Here is an 18,031-nt window from a genome sequence, read left to right as displayed (position 1 = left end):
CATAACTGAGGTATTAAAGTTTAAAGAGTGGTGTTTTAGAAACGTCTCCATGTCCGTATTGCATTGTCTCCGAGTGTACGGTCCTTGATTCCCTATGTAAACATGCTGAGATGTGGAACATGAACACCGTCATCACACAGCTGATAAGCCTTGCTAATCACAGAAAAGGCAAAACTACCTCACCATACAAGCACTTCAATATTTGAGACTCGCTCTGGGAAAATGGGGTTTAATGCACGTGCTTGAAGCGTCGTCTCAGATTAGCCTGTGCAGTCTGCACATGCTGATGTGGGGTAGGGTGGGGTGATTTAAATGTAATTTTTAAAATTGCACACATTTGTTGTGGCTCAGTGTGGTGCCACTTTCAACTTTGATGTTATTTTCGTATAAAGAAAGTCTCCTCTTAGAGAAAATCCGCTGTAGGCAATAAGTGCCGTCCCTAATAAGTCTGTGTGGACTGCTAAGGTTAATCTGGGACGACACTTTAAGCACATGCATTAAATCCTATTTTCGCAGACCGAGGCTCATTTGTATTAATGAGTGTTTACTAGCAATTCTGCATATATGAAACCAAGAAAGGCTGAAAACCCGTCACAAACCATAATCAAAATCAGTTGCAATATTGATAAATTCAGCCCGGCTATACCCGTATCCAATATTAGCCATGTATGAAACATGCTTAACAAGTTCAACCTCTTCACCTAATGTCAATACAGGGGATGGACCAGAGTTGAAAAGAAATTTATCTGTTTCTGGTACAGGTTGCAGACCTAAAGTTCTGTCTCGTAGAGTACTTTAAGGTGCACCATACATTTAAGAAGCTTTCCTAACTGAAGTGTGATTTTCTTTAACTTGTTTATAAACAGCTGGTTTGATTCATACTGACTCTGTTTCTACTTCACAGGTGGGAACTGAACTAAACAGGACAAAAGATGTTTTAACTTACCTTCAAATCTTTGGTAGAATAATAATTTCAATAATTAGGATCTTCATGACAATTGAGAAGTTTCGCTCAGTAATGAAAAGTGGAGGTGTGTACATCCGGGTAATGGAAACGCTCGCCTGTTGTCTACGCTTATATGTAAACATGTAAACATTTGCAGACGGACTTTTCAAATGATAGTTTTTATGAGAAAACTGAATGATCAACCAGATTGTATGTGTAAATAACGAAAAAAATACATGGGAATTCGTGTTTTAATACCTACTTACCCGAAGGAGACATTATTTAGAGTATTTCTCGTTTTGACAGCTACCGGCAAAAATAGTAAAGAGTCTCCGACGGAAGTTGTAAATGAAAATGCGCGTGCTGTGACGTAGTAGCGTATTTACAAACATCATCGGTAATTCGAATACACCGGTAATAGGAGTACGAATAATATATAACCATCAAGTCACTGTTGTAGATCTATTGAATTCATATTTGATAGTGAACTTTTTCGAGAAGTTGATTTCCCGTTATAATTTGATTATTTTTCATTCAAGATGATGTTTTCTTCTAGTGAATATCACAGCCACACGCTAACCACCTGTGGTTGCGATAACCTTTTAATTCAAATGGACAGTGGTTCGAGCCCCGCTCAAACAAATATGGCATTTACTGACACTTCAAAAACGCTGCCAATCTGTGAGAAATTCCCTTTAAATTAGAAGTATATGTATATAGATGGGTTATATATGAAGATTTATTAAAATAACAAGTTATCGATGTGCAAATGTATCAACAGAATATAGGCACTGTTTCATTTACATAACAAAAAATATCTCTATTAATAGTACATGTCATTGCATACATGATTATTAATTATGACGTCATTCGCGTACATAAATGACGACATTACATTCAATATGGCTGTCAAATATTACAACGCTGCAGTTTGACATGTAAGCAATCCATTCATCATGTTCGGGCATATAACTTTTTTGTAGTGAGAAATGCGGTATTTAAAGTTGATACAGTTTTAAATCAAACATTTTTTAAACTTGTAAATAGTAGATCTTCAACGTTTTTTTTTTAAATTGCACGCATTTGTTCAGCCATTTTACGAACGTGTGAATGTCAGAAATGATCGTTGGCATCGGGGTTGACATTTAGGCGAAAGATACACGCACTGTATTATGACAAAACATGATGTACATGACTGTGATATTTAAAACCGTAAACGAGCTAGAACTTGCACACGATTCGGTCGCTTCCATCGTCGCCGTTTCCGGTAGTTGCATTTGTATTTGTGTGGCAAACCCTGTGCACTCTTTCGAATGTCATAGCAGCCACCGCTACCTTAGTAATTTCAAGCTTTTCCGACATAAAGTTTCTCACTATTTCGTCGCATCCTGTCGACGTTTCATTGGGTTACTCAATTAAGTTGTGTGAACGGTTTAAATGTGTTTACTTATTAATCGATAGTTCATCGGTACTGTCTGGTGTTGGCAAAAACAAAACCGCAGGTAACAGAACAACAAAGCCATCATCCGCTTCGGTTGTCTTTGAATCAATTATTGACGATGTCTATTGATCCCGGAACAAAACAGGTGTTTCGCATGACGATATTACAGATACCACATATCTCGAAGTGTCATTAAAATTGTTAACGATTGTAGATTGTAGAAACGTTCACGCGTTAATTGCTTTATTATTTTTTGTGGACTAACTGGCAGTGTTCATGTACTGATTTTACATAAAGGTAAGAAAAACACTAACTTAAATGATTATATTACCAAGAAGTATTCACCATGTGCACACCGCTTTAATTATCTTATGTTTAAAACATATCATAAGTAAAACTCAATAAAATAAAGTAAAACGATATTTTGATATATTTTTTTAAACGAAATTCACAACTGTAATGGTGTGGGTTTTTAATTGCATTGACGAAATTGAAACCGTGCACTATGAGCGTAAAGGGAATTTAAAAAAACTGAAAGCCTTTACATTCTTATATGTTTTACTCGAACTGTCGTGTTTATTTGTTTTGACGTTTAGATACTGATATGTGTAATTTGAAATAAATATAAACCCAACAAGCCGAACAATGGCATGACACTCTGACGATGTATGGAAGTATCTTTATCCGGATGTCTTTGTTCCTTATTTAAAAATCTGAAATTTTTATCCGTTAGTGTTTAATGCTTATGCACTGAAATCTGCGTTAGCAATGTACGCATGCACTTCGTATGTAGAGAATATACGCATGCGCTTCGTATTTAGAGAATATACGCATGCGCTTCGTAGCTAGAGAATGTACGCATGCGCTTCGTATTTAGAGAATGTACGCATGCGCTTCGTATTTAGAGAATATACGCATGCGCTTCGTATTTAGAGAATGCACGCATGCGCTTCGTATTCAGAGATTGAACGCGTGCGCTTCGTATTAAGAGAATGTACGCATGCGCTTCATATTTAGAAAATGTACGCACGCGCTTCGTATTTAGAGAACGTACGCATGTGCGTCGTATTTAGAAAATGAACGCGTGCGCTTCGTATGGAGAGAATGTACGCATGCGTATTTAGATTGAATATTATAATAATTTAACGCGATTCATGAAAAAAAACTCCCCTTATGACCTACACAATTATACCTATAATAAATACAAGTTATTCTTTAGCAAAATTGACCAACATTGCTATTTCTTAATATTAAGATGGAGTTATTCAGTCGTGTTGTGCCTGTCATTAGCTATTCAAATTAATTTGTTATTGACGTCTTTTGTATTTGATTGTTGCATCGCATATTACTAAATTTTGCCTCGTTAAATGTTATATATATATATAATTCAAGTAAATTTTCGATATGCGTTATAAAAGCATCTTTGTAGTACAAAGCTTGAATCGCTATATTTGCTCTGCGACCATACTCGTGTCCGATCCGTATATGCAGCGCAAACACGCATTGGTCTGGTGTACGAAGGGCGCATTCGTGGCGTCACACTGTAGACCAATTACCATGCAGAGACGCGATTTTTTAAAACTCAATTGACCGCTTTCGTCATTTTTTATTATTGATTATCCAATACAATTGTTTATTTCAATAACTAAACACTTCCAAACGCACGCTTGTCATTAAAGACAAAAGTAAGAAATGGGAAGTGGTGGATCGAAAGCCAAGACGGTTAAGATTAAAGAAATAGAGGACACAACCAAGTCAGACAAACGCCGGAAATCCAATTTAAGCAACAGAGAATCAGAGCTGCCTCGTACGCCGGAACACCGCAAGCCACCAAAAGGCATCCGGCGACCATCTCCTCATAGACACCATCGAGGCTCCGGGTCGGCGCCGCCCGCGGAAAACTTCGTGCCCTACGAGGCAGAGGACCTGAGTCTTACTGGCGACTGGGAACTGGAGAAAGGCATAGATGTGGGTGATATAAATTTGGCACTTACATACTTGGAGACTTTTTTAACGCAACACTTTTCAAACTTGAATATCTCTGTCATGAGTTAAGATTTTTATTTAAAATTTCACATGCGATCTTTTGACTATATTCTGTGCGCAAGATTACGATAAAATCATTCATCCGTGACAATCACGCGCTTTTTCACGTGGGGTAGTCGTGGTTTCATCTTTTTGCACGTGAAAATGGTGAAACGCGATATGATTCTAATTGTATTTAAATTTCTTCATTTTAGGTGGTTTGATATACCAGGAAAACATAAAATTAATTTAAAAATCAATATGTCTCGTATACAATTTCAGGAGCGCAACAGCGCAAATAGCATGTTGCAGGCTACCTTCCCCACTTGCTGAAGCATACGATCGTCACGGATGAATGATTTCATCGTTTGCTTGGACATATTGTTGTCAAATGATCACATGTACAATTTTACATAAAAATATTAACTCATAATTGAGATATTTAAGTTTAAAAATGATGTGCAGTGTTACAAGTCGGTCGGTCATTAAGACATGTAACTACTACATGTCATGGTTAAACTAAACTTTTACACGACATGCACTGTCATTAAACCATTAAGGTACTATCTAATCGTGAACTGTGTTATTGTCTGTCTATGAAATGACGATTAATATAAATGGGGCAGACATTAGACTTTGAATAATGGGTATAATAATCTCTTTATTTTCCGAAGGTAACTCAGCTTACAAAATTTCTATTTTTCCAAATAATTTTCACAAGTCTGGATTCCAAATGCACGCATGTGTTTATGTTCATTTCGATGTCTATCAGAATGAAACGCCGCTCGAGGACATCGCGTACCCGGCCCCGCGACCCGGAAACCCCGCGGCGGACAGAAACGAACTGCAGAAAGTCGACTTTGAGGTCATCAAGGTAATAACTGTTGCTGTATGATTAACCCTTTGCATGCTGGGAAATTTGTTGTCTGCTAAAATGTCGTCTGCTGAATTTCTAAAATGAGCATTTTCTTCATTTTTTTTTCCAAAGAATACTATAAGAATAGCAAACAGTTTGGATCCTGATGAGACGCCATGTTATGTTGCTTCTCATCTGGATCCAAACTGTTTGCAAAGGCCTTCAAAATTCGGTTCCAGCACTGAAAGAGTTAAAAAAAAATGTGCGAAGCGTAGTTGTTGCCGGTAAATAAGTTCTGTAATGGTGATGCTTTTGTGTGTTGATTTTCAACACAAAAAAGCAAATGCGTGATTATTTGAATGAAAGGTAGAATTCTATTACTGGATTCTCTTTCGGCATGAGCGTGAGTTACTATCTCATTATTACCTGTGTGTTGAATGAGGAATCTGGTTAGTGTCACATTTCATGTTTGACACTAGTTGTTCGTTGATTATCAACCACATGAAATGTTTGTTATGCAGTGTGTTGCATATTTATGCATAAGCATTTCAATTCTTGTCTATACGGTTTATATATGATTGCATAGTTCATATCACATTTCCGGTATATGAAAGTACAGTTGCCCGTATGTACGCACATATTTGAGAACAGAGGGTAATTAACGCATAAAACTGTAAAACATGTAATATTCGTCAGTACGAAATTTCATGTGAAAAAAACAATATGTGGGCACTAAAATTGTGGATTTCCAATGTGAAAAAAATATATGAGCCGTGCTCTGTGAAAAGGGGCTTTAATGCATGTGCGTAAAGTGTCGTCCCAGATTAGCCTGTGCAGTCCGCACAGGCTAATCAGTGACGACACTTTCCGCTTTTATGATATTTTCCGTTTCAAGAAAGTCTCTTGTTAGCAAAAATCAAGTTTAGGCGGAAAGTGTCGTCCATGAATAGCCTGTACGTACTGCACAGGCTAATCTGGGACGACACTTTACGCACATGCGTTGAACCCCTTTTTAACAGAGCACGGCCCATATAAAAGTGTTGCGTATCCCAGTACATCGTTTGTCACACGCTACGGTCAAGTATAATTGTACTTTATTATCAACCTGTCAATTAGGCAATGGACGGCTGTTTTGCAAACACGGCACGTTCATTTGTGTAATGGGGTCCGACAACAAAGATGACGATAACGTGACAACACGTCAATAAAATGGCGATGCCGACGTGATGGTGATAGCAAGAAATCATATTGCATTATCATAAACGTGTTTTTCGTGTTGTCGAGTTATCGTCGTCTTACTGTCGCATTATGTTGTGTGTGGCGTCAATTATGGCAAGCGGTTCGACGCATAATCCCAATAAACTAGGTTTCTCGTGAGAACCTAGGTTCTCATGAGAACTATGGTTCCCAAATGAAATCTTGGGTTCTCATGAAAACTTAGGATATCCGAGAGAACGTCGTGAAAAGCTGTCGAGAACCTAGGTTCTTGTGAAAACCATATCAAACGAGAACTTAAGTTCTCAGAATGAGAACCTAGGTTCTCATGAAAAACCAAGTTTCTCATGAGAACCTAGGTTGTCTAGCGTAAACTAAGGTTTTCAAATGAGAACCTAGGTTCTCATGAAAACCTTGAATCTCATGAAAAACATAGTTTCTCACGAGAACCTTAGTTCTCATGAAAAACCTGGTTTCTTGGGATTTCATAAACCTAGTTTCTCATGAGAACCTAGGTTCTCATGAAAAACCTGGTTTCTTGGGATTTCATAAACCTAGTTTCTCATGAGAACCTAGGTTCTCATGAAAAACCTAGTTTCTCATGAAAACCTGGTTTCTTGGGATTATACAACAGAGATAAGCCGTCGGTGACCGCCTCTTGTTCATATGTACGACGTTTTCCGTGCATCGGTGTTCTTGAGGAATGAAATTAGTAAAGAAATCGGTCTACATTGGTCTGAACACATGAATAAAAAATTAAACTGTTTATGAAATACATCTTTAATTGTAAATATTATTTTGAGACTAAAAATTGAAACAAATTCAGATCAATCGTTACATAATTCATTGTTACCGCATTAAATGAGTTTCAGATATTCATGTCCCTTGTTCGGGCTTCAAACTACTGTACGGTACAGTATTGGGTTATTTTTTAGTTTTCTATTTTAAGTATGTCTGTGATATATTTAAGCAGTCATTATGGTATAAATACAAGTTAAATCTCTATTGATAATGTGTAATAATGTATTATTCAATCTTAAGATATCGGACCACACTGCAAGAAAAACGTATGCACTAAAGACTTTGCAAACATTTTTCAATAACTTGAGATATCTGCAAAAATAAAATTCTTAACGGCGTGTTTTCATTCTGTCCAGCCCGTGTGTAATCATATGTGAACCTCATTGATCCTGAGCCCTGAATAATATGTGTCCCGTATTCCAAACGAGCAAGTCTACGCCGTCCGACGCGTAATTCTGGAAACCTAGGTTCTCATAAGAACCTAGGTTCTCATGAGAACCTATGGTTCCCAAATGAAAACCACGGATTATGGCAAGCAGTTCGACGCATAATCCCAAGAAACTATGTTTTTCATGAGAACCTAGGTTCTCATTCTGAAAACCGAGGTTCTTACCAGAACCTTGGATTTCAAATGAGAACCTAGGTTCTCATAAAAAACCTAGTTTCTCATGAGAACCTTGGTTCTAATGAAAACCTAGGATATAGAATAAAAACTTGGGTTCTGGAAGCCATGTGCAATCTTCAACCGAGAACCTAGGTTTTGAGAACCTAGGTTCTCATTAGAAAACTAGTTTCGTGGGATTTTGCGTCGAACCGCTTGCCATAGTCAATTGCATTAGATATAAAAAAATTGTTAGCTATATTAAACAAATCCTAACAAATCTTAATCTAACAAAAGAGCGATGTATCCCTTCACCATACTGCATGTTAAAAATGTGTTTACATCGTAGTTGAGCCACACAAATCCAATCAGCCCAAAGGGAACATTTATGGAAGTTGCCATGGCACTGACGGCGCCCCACGACCTAGATATCGCGCGGGTTCGAGCCTTGGTCACCTGGCTAGGGTGCCAGAAGATCCGGTCGCGCCAGTACGGTTCAGACACAAAGAAAGGCACAGTGCTTGGACACATGAAACAGATAAAAGATCTGCAGGGGACGTTTGCTGGGCTTTTAACGCTTTTATGCAGGTACTATATTCTGCAATTGTTTTCTGTCCTAGTTCACTGTAATAATATGTTATATTTTGATTTTAGAATAATACTTTTAACATGATTATCACATCGTCTGTATTGGTAATGTATAAATAATGATATATGCGTTCACCTTCATATTACTGCACTTGTGTTTGTATGTGGACCATTTGCCGGTCATATCTAAATTGACACACGTTTAACATGCCATGAAAACGATATCTGCGGCATCATAATCAAAACTATTTTCAGGTCCGTCAATATCCCGTGCGTCATTGTCAAAGGGATATACCGGTCCTCGAACCATCGCGTAGGAGAAGATGGCGTCACAGAATCTCGCTGCACGTGGTGTGCCGTGTACATGGACGGCGCGTGGCAGCTGGTTCATCCGTACTTGATGTGCACGCCGCTGTCAACAAAATCGCCCTCAGACGACTGGAAGTTAATCGAGTCGACCAAATCCGAAGTGCCGCCGACGAAGGGCACCATCTTAAACAATTTTTTCTTCGTACCTAAGCCTTCGGATTTCATTCTTTTCTGCTTTCCGGACGAGAAAAAGTGGCAACTCCTCGAGGACGCAATTCCTTACCAAAAGTTTATCAAGTCGCCATTCTTACGCTCGGCATTTTATGAATCAGGAATGCAACTGAAAACAACCGCATCGAGTATTCTTAAATCCGAAGGGGGAAAATGCACGATCAAAATTCAATGTACCCAAGAAAATAACAACAAAACTGTACTCATGTACGATCTCTTTAGCCTTGACCTTGAACTGAAGTGGGGCCCGGATGAAGGTCGCGTGGTGCTGTGTGGACGTAACGAGGACACGTGGAACGTGCAAGTGAAGATTCCAGTTGAGGGAACCTACAAATTGTCACTGTTTGCACTCATCGACGACAGGTGGTTCTTTTGGATAGGTTCGTACCGTATTAATTTTTATTTTAACGCGTTCGCCTCTTCAATTCTTTATTTAATATTTCTAGTGATTGTATACGTGGATAGTTACGTCGGATATGTGAATTTACACAGATTAAATTGCTTTTGGTGTACCGATGCTTTGTATGGCCATACACGGCATACAGGCTCTGCGAATGTAATGCTTAGCGTAAGGAAAAGCATTTACTGATATAATGGATGTGCGATATGGGCAAAATGTTTTGTTTTATTTTGTTTGCTTGATTGATTTATATTATTGGAGTAATAGAATGAAGTTATGTGCGCATTGTTTATATTAAACAAGCAATGTATTTTTTAAAGATGTAAAGATATACGGCGTTGATATTAATTATTTTTTGCTTTTGAAAATGATTGTACAAAAAATCAAAGATTTTAAGAGGAATGTCGCGGATGTTTTATTTTTTTTTCTAAAATAAAATCTTACACGCGTTTAATCAGCATACATTTAAATGAGTACGAACGTAGTTTGCAATCGTATCGGTGACCCTTCTCAGAGAATGTAAAAGCGAAACAAAGGCTAGTATTTGTGGACAAATCTTGGGGACACAAAATGTGCGTTTCACTGTGTTGTTCATTCCAGTTATAAATTTAAAATTGGTTCTGCGACTGGCCTTGTACTTTGCTCTTCATTTAATACAGGTAATTAAAAGGAACGTGAACGATGTCGGGATTGATTTTTTTTTAATGATGTCATTATTTGGGTGTTATGACGTAATGCTTCCCCAGAGAGTTCATTGTTTAGTCCTTTTAAAATCATATTAAACAAATTATTATGGCAAACGATAAATTCAAAAGTGCGTGTCTTGTTTGAGTATGTTATTTTTAATCATGCATTTTAATAGAAAAAATTACCCGGGGATTGATATGAATAGTTTACCATAACCAAACAATATGCTTTTTTTTATTAAGTTCTTTTATTCAAATATTGTCTTGTAGGAGACTTCAAGATCGTTTGCGAGGATCCCTATCACAACTTCGTACCCGCACCGTTCGTACCCGATGATGTGGGGTACGGACCGAGCACACTGAGCGAAAGGGCGGGGCTACTTTGCCCTTCCCATGAGGGCGGGATAGTCTTCTACAAACCAAAGGAAACCCACGTGATCAAGTTCCTAGTTGTAGAAAAAATTGTTTTAAGGTAAGTATAAGTAACGCGCCTTCTGTTAGTGGAGTCAACTATGAAATGATATGAATTATTAAACTTCTTTAAGATCCGTAAACACTGCCCAAAACTATAAAGCTTTATAAAAACTGCCAACAACAAAACGTGCCATACGAAGGTTAATTACAATAGGAAGACCCTAAAACAAGTAACATTGTTGTAAACACGTTAGAATCCAAACATTCTGCAACTTTTAGCATCTAAAAATCGTATAAAAGTGTCATCTTGTTTCGTTTTACGGATGATATCGAATCAGGATCAGTTTCATTCGGTTTGTGTTAATTTGCATAATTTATGCAAGCTATCCCATCATCAAATTCCGAAATTCAACTGTGTTTATAAATCGCTTGTGGACCAAATGCCTTCAGTAAGTAAAAAAGTTTGGCCTTTGATATGTTCATACTTGTATAATTATTTAATATTTTGACTTTTGTATGAACCACACTACCACACTGTGAATGAACAAAAACTGTCACGTGACCACAAAAGTCAACGTCAGTAGTCATTTTATGACAACAAATAGCCGCGCAAGGTAGGTTTTTTCCAATATCTTTGCTGATCATCCTCTGACTTTCATACGACCTAGTGCATGCAATATGGCATGCATATAGCTTTCGATCGGTATATCACGCGTTTTGTGTGTTGCTCTGGTTTTCGGGAACACTTCGGCGCAAATTTCCATTTAAGAAACAAGCGTAAGTAGTAAAATTACAAAGAGTCAGTGTTCTCGAAAATTAACGATCACAGAACTGTCTATGCTTTACCGGACGAACATATATTACATATGTCTATGCATAAACAAACACAAATATATACCAGATATTAAATACACGTTTAAAGAGTGAAAACACATATGGCAAACGTCAGTAATACGTTTAGGAATGGCAAAGGTCAGTAGCAAAAATATGCAAACGGCAGTAGCCGAATAAACACAAGAGTTTAATTTAATGAAAAACATGTGAAACAATATAATTTATGCTAATTTAGATTTAAATTAGATATAACAAGTTAAGATTGATGTCATAAATTAATACACGACATATATAATTTCTGCAACAATAAAAATGAACTAATGTGTAAGTGATATTATGTGCACTATTGGAATAAAACCTACCTTGCGCGGCTGTTTGTTGTCATAAAATGACTACTGACGTTGACTTTTGTGGACACGTGACAGTTTTTGTTCATTCACAGTGTACCATTATTCATGAGAATTACGTCATGCGTCCGACGCTGCCAGAAGCCAATCTCGCGTTCGCTCGTAAATGTTCGGATATCGTCGCGGGAAATTCAAATTGAATATATTGTGACACAAACAAATCGAGCATGTTGTATCTCGTTAAATCAATGTTACCAGACCAAACTAGCGTTGAAATTTTGGATATTGCTATAAGGAACGCTGATTTTTTTACGGGTCAACTATATTTTACGAAGTATTCTTTGAGTTTAAGCATTTACGGATCTTGAACGATAAGGTCCTTAAGATCAAGTGAAATTTTAATGTAACGCATTTAAGTATTTTGTAAATATTAAACAATTTATTTAATTCACAACAACATTACCCGAGGTCGTCAGTATTCCGTATATTTTACGCTAGTAATGGTACTTTCTATAATGTATATCGGCAATATGTTTTGCATATGTCACAGGAAATAACAAGTACGAATTAAAAAAACACCATAGTATTCTACACGTATCATGGAACGATTAAAGGGGCATTTTCACGTTTTGGTAAATTGACACAATTTTAAAAAAGTGGTTTCATATTCGCAAATTTTCGTTTTAGTTATGATATTTGTGGGGAAATAATATTACTGAACATTAACCATGCTCTAAAATATTTATTATATGCATCTTGATGACGATTTGAAAACCTGAAAATTATAAAGTGTTGCAACGCGAAACGATTTAATAACTTGGAAAGTTCTGTTGTTGTCGTTATATTTGGCGATACTACGAGGATTGCTTATATAAAGTAAAAAAATACATCCTCTCATAGCATGAGCACGCATGGCCGAGTGGTCAAAGCGGAAGACTTTTATTCCAGGACTCCAGGGGTCAGTGGTTCGAGCACAGTTGGAGGTTACCTTTTTAAAAATGTATTCTTGTTTTTTTATTGGAGATGTTTAGGTCCAATGTTTATATTTATCAAAATGAAGTTATTTATGACAAACTTCAAAACATGCCAAAATCTGTGAAAAGGCCCCCTTTATGATTTTTAACTTTGTACTTCTCACGCCGACTGCTAACCAGATACGCCTTGGAGCACTCGGAGTACAGTACGGCGTCGCTGGCGCACCACTGCCGATTGACAAAACACAAGGGCGAGGTGGACCTGGCCGTCACGCTTCCACTTCCCGGGCAGTTCGCGCTGCGCGTTCTCAAGGGCAACGCGCACGGGGATTTCGAGAACGTCATCAACTACCTATTCACGAGCGAGGACGACGGGAGAAGCAGAGAGGTAATAATAATGGGTGTCGTTTTGCGTAGAAGATCAGAATATTGCATCTGGCTGCTTAATTATTCAAAATACATGTGTGTTTTTTTAAATTGTTTAAATTATTGGACATTATTAGTTAGATACAGTATAGATATGTGTCATGGCAGAATGTTTGTATACGATTTTTTTGCAAGTGCATGCGGGTTTTTACCTTTGCTGCAGGAAGCAATGTTATTTATGTTAATATACTATAAAGGAAATGTGAATGAAACTAATACGTTTTTTTTTAAATTATAAACTTCATATGCAATAGTCGACCCGACAGGTCCCGAAATTACTCATTTTTTAATGTTGACCCGTCTCGAAAAAAATTGATTGACCCTAAAACAAAGAGTGTTTTTGTAAATATCCATTAACAATCACACCAATATTTCCGCTACGCCATTTCTTGTTCCAGAACGTGTTTCAGCGGAAGGCGCGCTGGAACCTCCGGGAGGCTTCCGCGGGAAGGAACGTGATAGCGCTCGAGGGCGCCCTCGCAAAGTTCACCAGCGTCAAGCTGGAGCCGGATGACGACCACCTGAGGGGCTCTCGCAGACTGAGATACTTGAAACTCAAGAAAGGTGCACTGATCGCTGAAACTGTGATGTACTTGTATTCTTAGAGATCTACTAATGAAAGCTTTTCCCAATGTACCCCGGTAGTGTCAAGAAGGCTTATACATTTATCAAAATGAAGAACGTAGACATTTATTCTGAGTAATGAAAATGTAGTGCTTAAAAATTCATAACCATTCAATAAAAATGTATAGAAAATAAAATAATAATTAATTCGATATGCCAATCTTTCTTTCAATCAATGTCTTAAAACAACAAGGTAACTGAGACTTGCTAAATGTTTTACGTACCGGTACTTAAGTAAAAGTAATATAAGCATACAATCACTGCATTATAAATAGCAATTGTTTTTCTAACAATTCTATGTAAATTCATTATTACTCCTGGTCAGGTTTACGCGATGGACGTATTCGACGTCATGAGGATACGTTAGCTAAAGCGGTGGATGAGGCGGAGATGTCAACGTTCCGGGTCGCGTTACGTCACAACATTGATAAAGCGAAGGCCTTACTGGCCACACTTCAGGACATCGAGATCACGTGCCATAGCGTCCTTAATCTCGAGCAAAAGACTATCTCTGAGATAGCGAACTTTGCGAGCCCACCTAAGGACGTCCACTTTACGATGATAGCAACGTATCTATTGCTGGGGGAGAAAAAGCAACACTTGAAGGTGACTTACATATCAATACCTATAACAATTTCGTTAATATTTGGGGACAATAAAGGCCCCATTTTCGTTGCTGTAGGTTTCAACCAAAAGATTTGGCAATGCCTGATAAACTTGTTTTAATTTATTTTGCGAATTACATTATCAAGTAATAAATGTTGTCTGATCGTTAGCACTTAAATTTGCCAATTACTGATTTTGAATTTTTGTTTTAAATTTTGTCAGCGGTAATTCAATTGTAATTTTTTTTCAACATCGGACATAATTATTCGTTAGGATCTTAAATTCGTCATTCAGTCCACTGTCAAAATAGACGAAAATTAATGCCTGGCGAATAATAATGGTTTCACAGTTACACGTGTTGACTTTTTTAGCAAAACGGAAAAGTTCGTTTAAGAAGTTTGGTCAGTGCTGTTAAAATTAGGATAGGCGCCTTATCAAGAATAGGAATATTGTCATAACTCTCCGTTGTTTAATATGAAACGCACCTTAAAACATGCATTGCATCTCAATGTCAGAAATGGGGCAACATCCAGACGCTGTTGCGACGACAGGGCAAGGAGAGTATCAAGTACCGCATCAATAACTTTGCTGAGACTCCCGCCCCGGACAAGAGCACGGTAAAGAGGGCGCAGAAGTTTCATGATGCCGTGCCCAAACCCTACATCGTATCCGCCAGTCTGGCAGCCGCCGCATTCTACAACTGGGTATGTTGGGCGATTGCATTACCAGAACATTACTTAAAACACGGGCTTTCCTCATTTCGGTGGTGGATGGAAAGTGAGCCGTTGTTAGATACGAGGTGAAGCCCAGAACAGAAATTTAAAAAAAGCAGTTCTGTGGTGCACGAAATTGCAAAGTCTCATTTTTCTCATTTATTAATCAAATTATAGGAGCTAACATATACATAGTATGCACGATTTGTATATGTGTTAAAATATAATATATTGATAAAAATATGTTACAATAACACAAAATAGGCAAGACATATTATACATTGGCGACGAATTTCATAAAATGCAGCAAAGACAAATTAGCGCCCGATTCGATTGTGACGAAGATATTTCGTACATATTTTCTACAATAACCGAAGCATTCGTCCTTTTATTAGGATCGGAGTTAATGTTCGTGTGTCGTATGAATAGATATCGTTGCAGGAAATTAAAATGATCCGTAAAACTAAATTAAGATTCACATCGTACATGCATGATTTACATGCTGGCGAATTCGACTGTTCATACATTTTCGATTTCAGAATCAAATATCTGGCTTATTTCGCATTTTTCGACACATGTTCTTCTTAACTTTTATTTTAATTTATATTGAAAGATATGTAAAATAAGTTTTTTACACATTTTATATAAATTCATAAATATTTGACAAAATCGTGCATACTCTCTTTAACTTGTACAAAATACACATTAAGTAAAACTATAGCTGCACAAGCAGAAGAGAAACCTTATATTAAAATTCGGTACCTTATACATGACAATGAACCAATTGCCAATTAGTGAGACATAAAACAAAATGCACTGGACAATACACACAAACATAATACACAAACATGCTTTAAACCGGTGTTAAAGCCTTGGAATAGTCTGCGCAAAAGCACTGGGGGTTTAAACCGGTTTCTAGAAGCTAAAAACCTTGAATAACTCATACATTACACGCTTTCGTATTTTTTTAAATTTGTATTCGGGTTTGTTCGTGCTCCCAGTTAAATAACAAACAACACATTTATTGCGATTTTCTGTGAGCGACTAACATGATTCTAGTACTTTTGATATATTCATGCAATAAGCTCTGTCAGCCTATAATATACTTTAAAATACTTAATCAAGTTTCATTCTTTTTTTTTACGCAATCCTTGTAAAATATATGCATTGGGTTTTACTCTTTTTTAAATTTCAGGTCAGCGAAGTGCTCTCGCATTTAAATAATTGTTCCCTGAATGCAACGGATGGTGACGACTCCGTTGAAAGTCAAGACCTTGACCTTTCAGAAAGTGTTTACCTTGGTAATAAGGATGATGAAAATCCAGGAAACAGCCCCAGAGACAAAGCTTTCTTGGATGCATGATTCGTTGAGATTCGTTGAGATTAATAGTCCCAAGAAAAAGGACTGTTTAAGTTTGCCTTTCTTGCATTTGTATATCTGATCCTTGTTAACTATGTTCGTGTGTGTATTGATAATATCTGTGGACGTTGTGGCGATTCATTATCATTCTCAAAATACAAAATGTACATACACATGTATACAAATGTTCACACATATATCCTTAAATTGTACCATGAAGTGCCATATTTGTGATTTAAAAAAAACGTTCATGCCTATTAAGTCTGTGTCATATATTTAAAAATGATAATTTAAAATTTCAACCTTGTTTTTGTATAGTAGAGAACAAAATGTATATATAGGCGTAAATGCTATAAATGAAATTTAACCAATTGTGTTTTTAAATGTTGCTTATCTCAAATAATAATGCAACTTGGCTATCTTCATGGTTTGGTTTGCTAATTCAACTTGTGTTTGATTAATTTGTCTAATCATAAAATGTGTATATAAAATATTAACTTACATTTTTGGATTGAATTTCTGTTAACAATGTGTACAAAATACATTAACCGTAACCATTATAAAAGCGTCAAATGAAGCTAGTTGAATATTTCACTTATAATGTTATCTATGTTACATGTCCTTATTGTTTCAAGTGAATACGGTTATATTTTTTGTGTAATCTAGCATAGCTCAAATATATATTACGTTAGGTGGGACAAACGTTTGGTTTCGTTACCTATTTACTGTACACACGTTATTCCTAAATCTTCTATCTTAATTCAATGACGCGAGTATTCCGTAATTTTTTTTATTAAATATATTCCTTTCTGTAATGTTTGTAAATATGAGGAAATTTACACCAAATTTGAACACTCGACCCGGAATACCAAAAAAAGTCTTGACGGTCAGCACAAAACATTAGGATCGGATGGGTTGGTTTACGTAGGTACATTGTATTCCTTATATTGAGTTGGTCATACATTTTATCTTATTATCAAATTTAATTATGTTTTATAATTGTAATTATGTTTTGTTGTGATATAATTTATTTTAAGCAATGTTAAAGTTTAACTCTTATATTTATACATTTCTTATATTAAAGTGTATGCATATAACAAACTAAGTTTAAATTTCCTAAATGTAGTTTCCACTTAAAGTCTTAACAGTTTATCTGAAACAAACATAATTGTTACGCTATAAGAGATTTAATTACTTGAAACTACAACTTGCATTTAACTTCCTCATTTGTAGGACAATGTCCACTTGTCAACTGGCACGATCCGACGGCACAATCGTCACATTTCATTTCTTTACATAAGGCTCAAAACGTCGATTTTGTTGAGTCGCATGATAATTACATTTATGAACTCGTTCCGTTTTATTGATATTTGATTTAATCTGCAAAAATGAACATACAATATTTTCAAAAATGGGAACATATAAATAAATAAAGATAAAATAAAATTGTAATGAATAAATAAATAAATCGATAAATAAATCAATACATAAAAAACAACAAAAAAAAATACATAAAATAAATAAATAAATAGATAAATAAATAAATTAAGGTAGGAATAAAAAACATATGAAATAAATGAATTTAAATAAATAAATTATTTCATGAATTAACGAATTATTTGAATTAATGTTTT

The 18,031-nt window shown here is 36.3% G+C and overlaps 1 protein-coding gene across 2 annotated transcripts; it reads left to right on the top strand.

The window, feature by feature from the left end:
- The first annotated feature begins 1,819 nt into the window (after nucleotides 1-1,819).
- LOC127882423 (uncharacterized) lies at nucleotides 1,820-16,768 on the top strand. Of its 2 annotated transcripts, XM_052431054.1 has the most exons (12): nucleotides 1,820-1,884; nucleotides 4,067-4,355; nucleotides 5,185-5,286; nucleotides 7,356-7,394; nucleotides 8,235-8,473; nucleotides 8,729-9,393; nucleotides 10,370-10,571; nucleotides 12,849-13,056; nucleotides 13,493-13,658; nucleotides 14,044-14,324; nucleotides 14,840-15,028; nucleotides 16,233-16,768. In XM_052431054.1, exons 2-12 carry the CDS (start codon nucleotides 4,080-4,082, stop codon nucleotides 16,398-16,400), a joined length of 2,535 nt encoding a protein of 844 aa, XP_052287014.1. In that variant the 5' UTR covers nucleotides 1,820-1,884; nucleotides 4,067-4,079; the 3' UTR covers nucleotides 16,401-16,768. The 2 variants fall into 2 exon arrangements, with proteins under 2 accessions (XP_052287014.1, XP_052287015.1); XM_052431055.1 differs by lacking the exon at nucleotides 7,356-7,394.
- Nucleotides 16,769-18,031: the final 1,263 nt, after the last annotated feature.

This window comes from Dreissena polymorpha, chromosome 5 (genome assembly GCF_020536995.1).
Source record: "Dreissena polymorpha isolate Duluth1 chromosome 5, UMN_Dpol_1.0, whole genome shotgun sequence".
NCBI classification, from domain to species: domain Eukaryota; kingdom Metazoa; phylum Mollusca; class Bivalvia; order Myida; family Dreissenidae; genus Dreissena; species Dreissena polymorpha.
The sequence above is the reverse complement of the archived record's forward strand: the minus strand, read 5'-3'. Positions and strand labels throughout refer to the sequence as shown.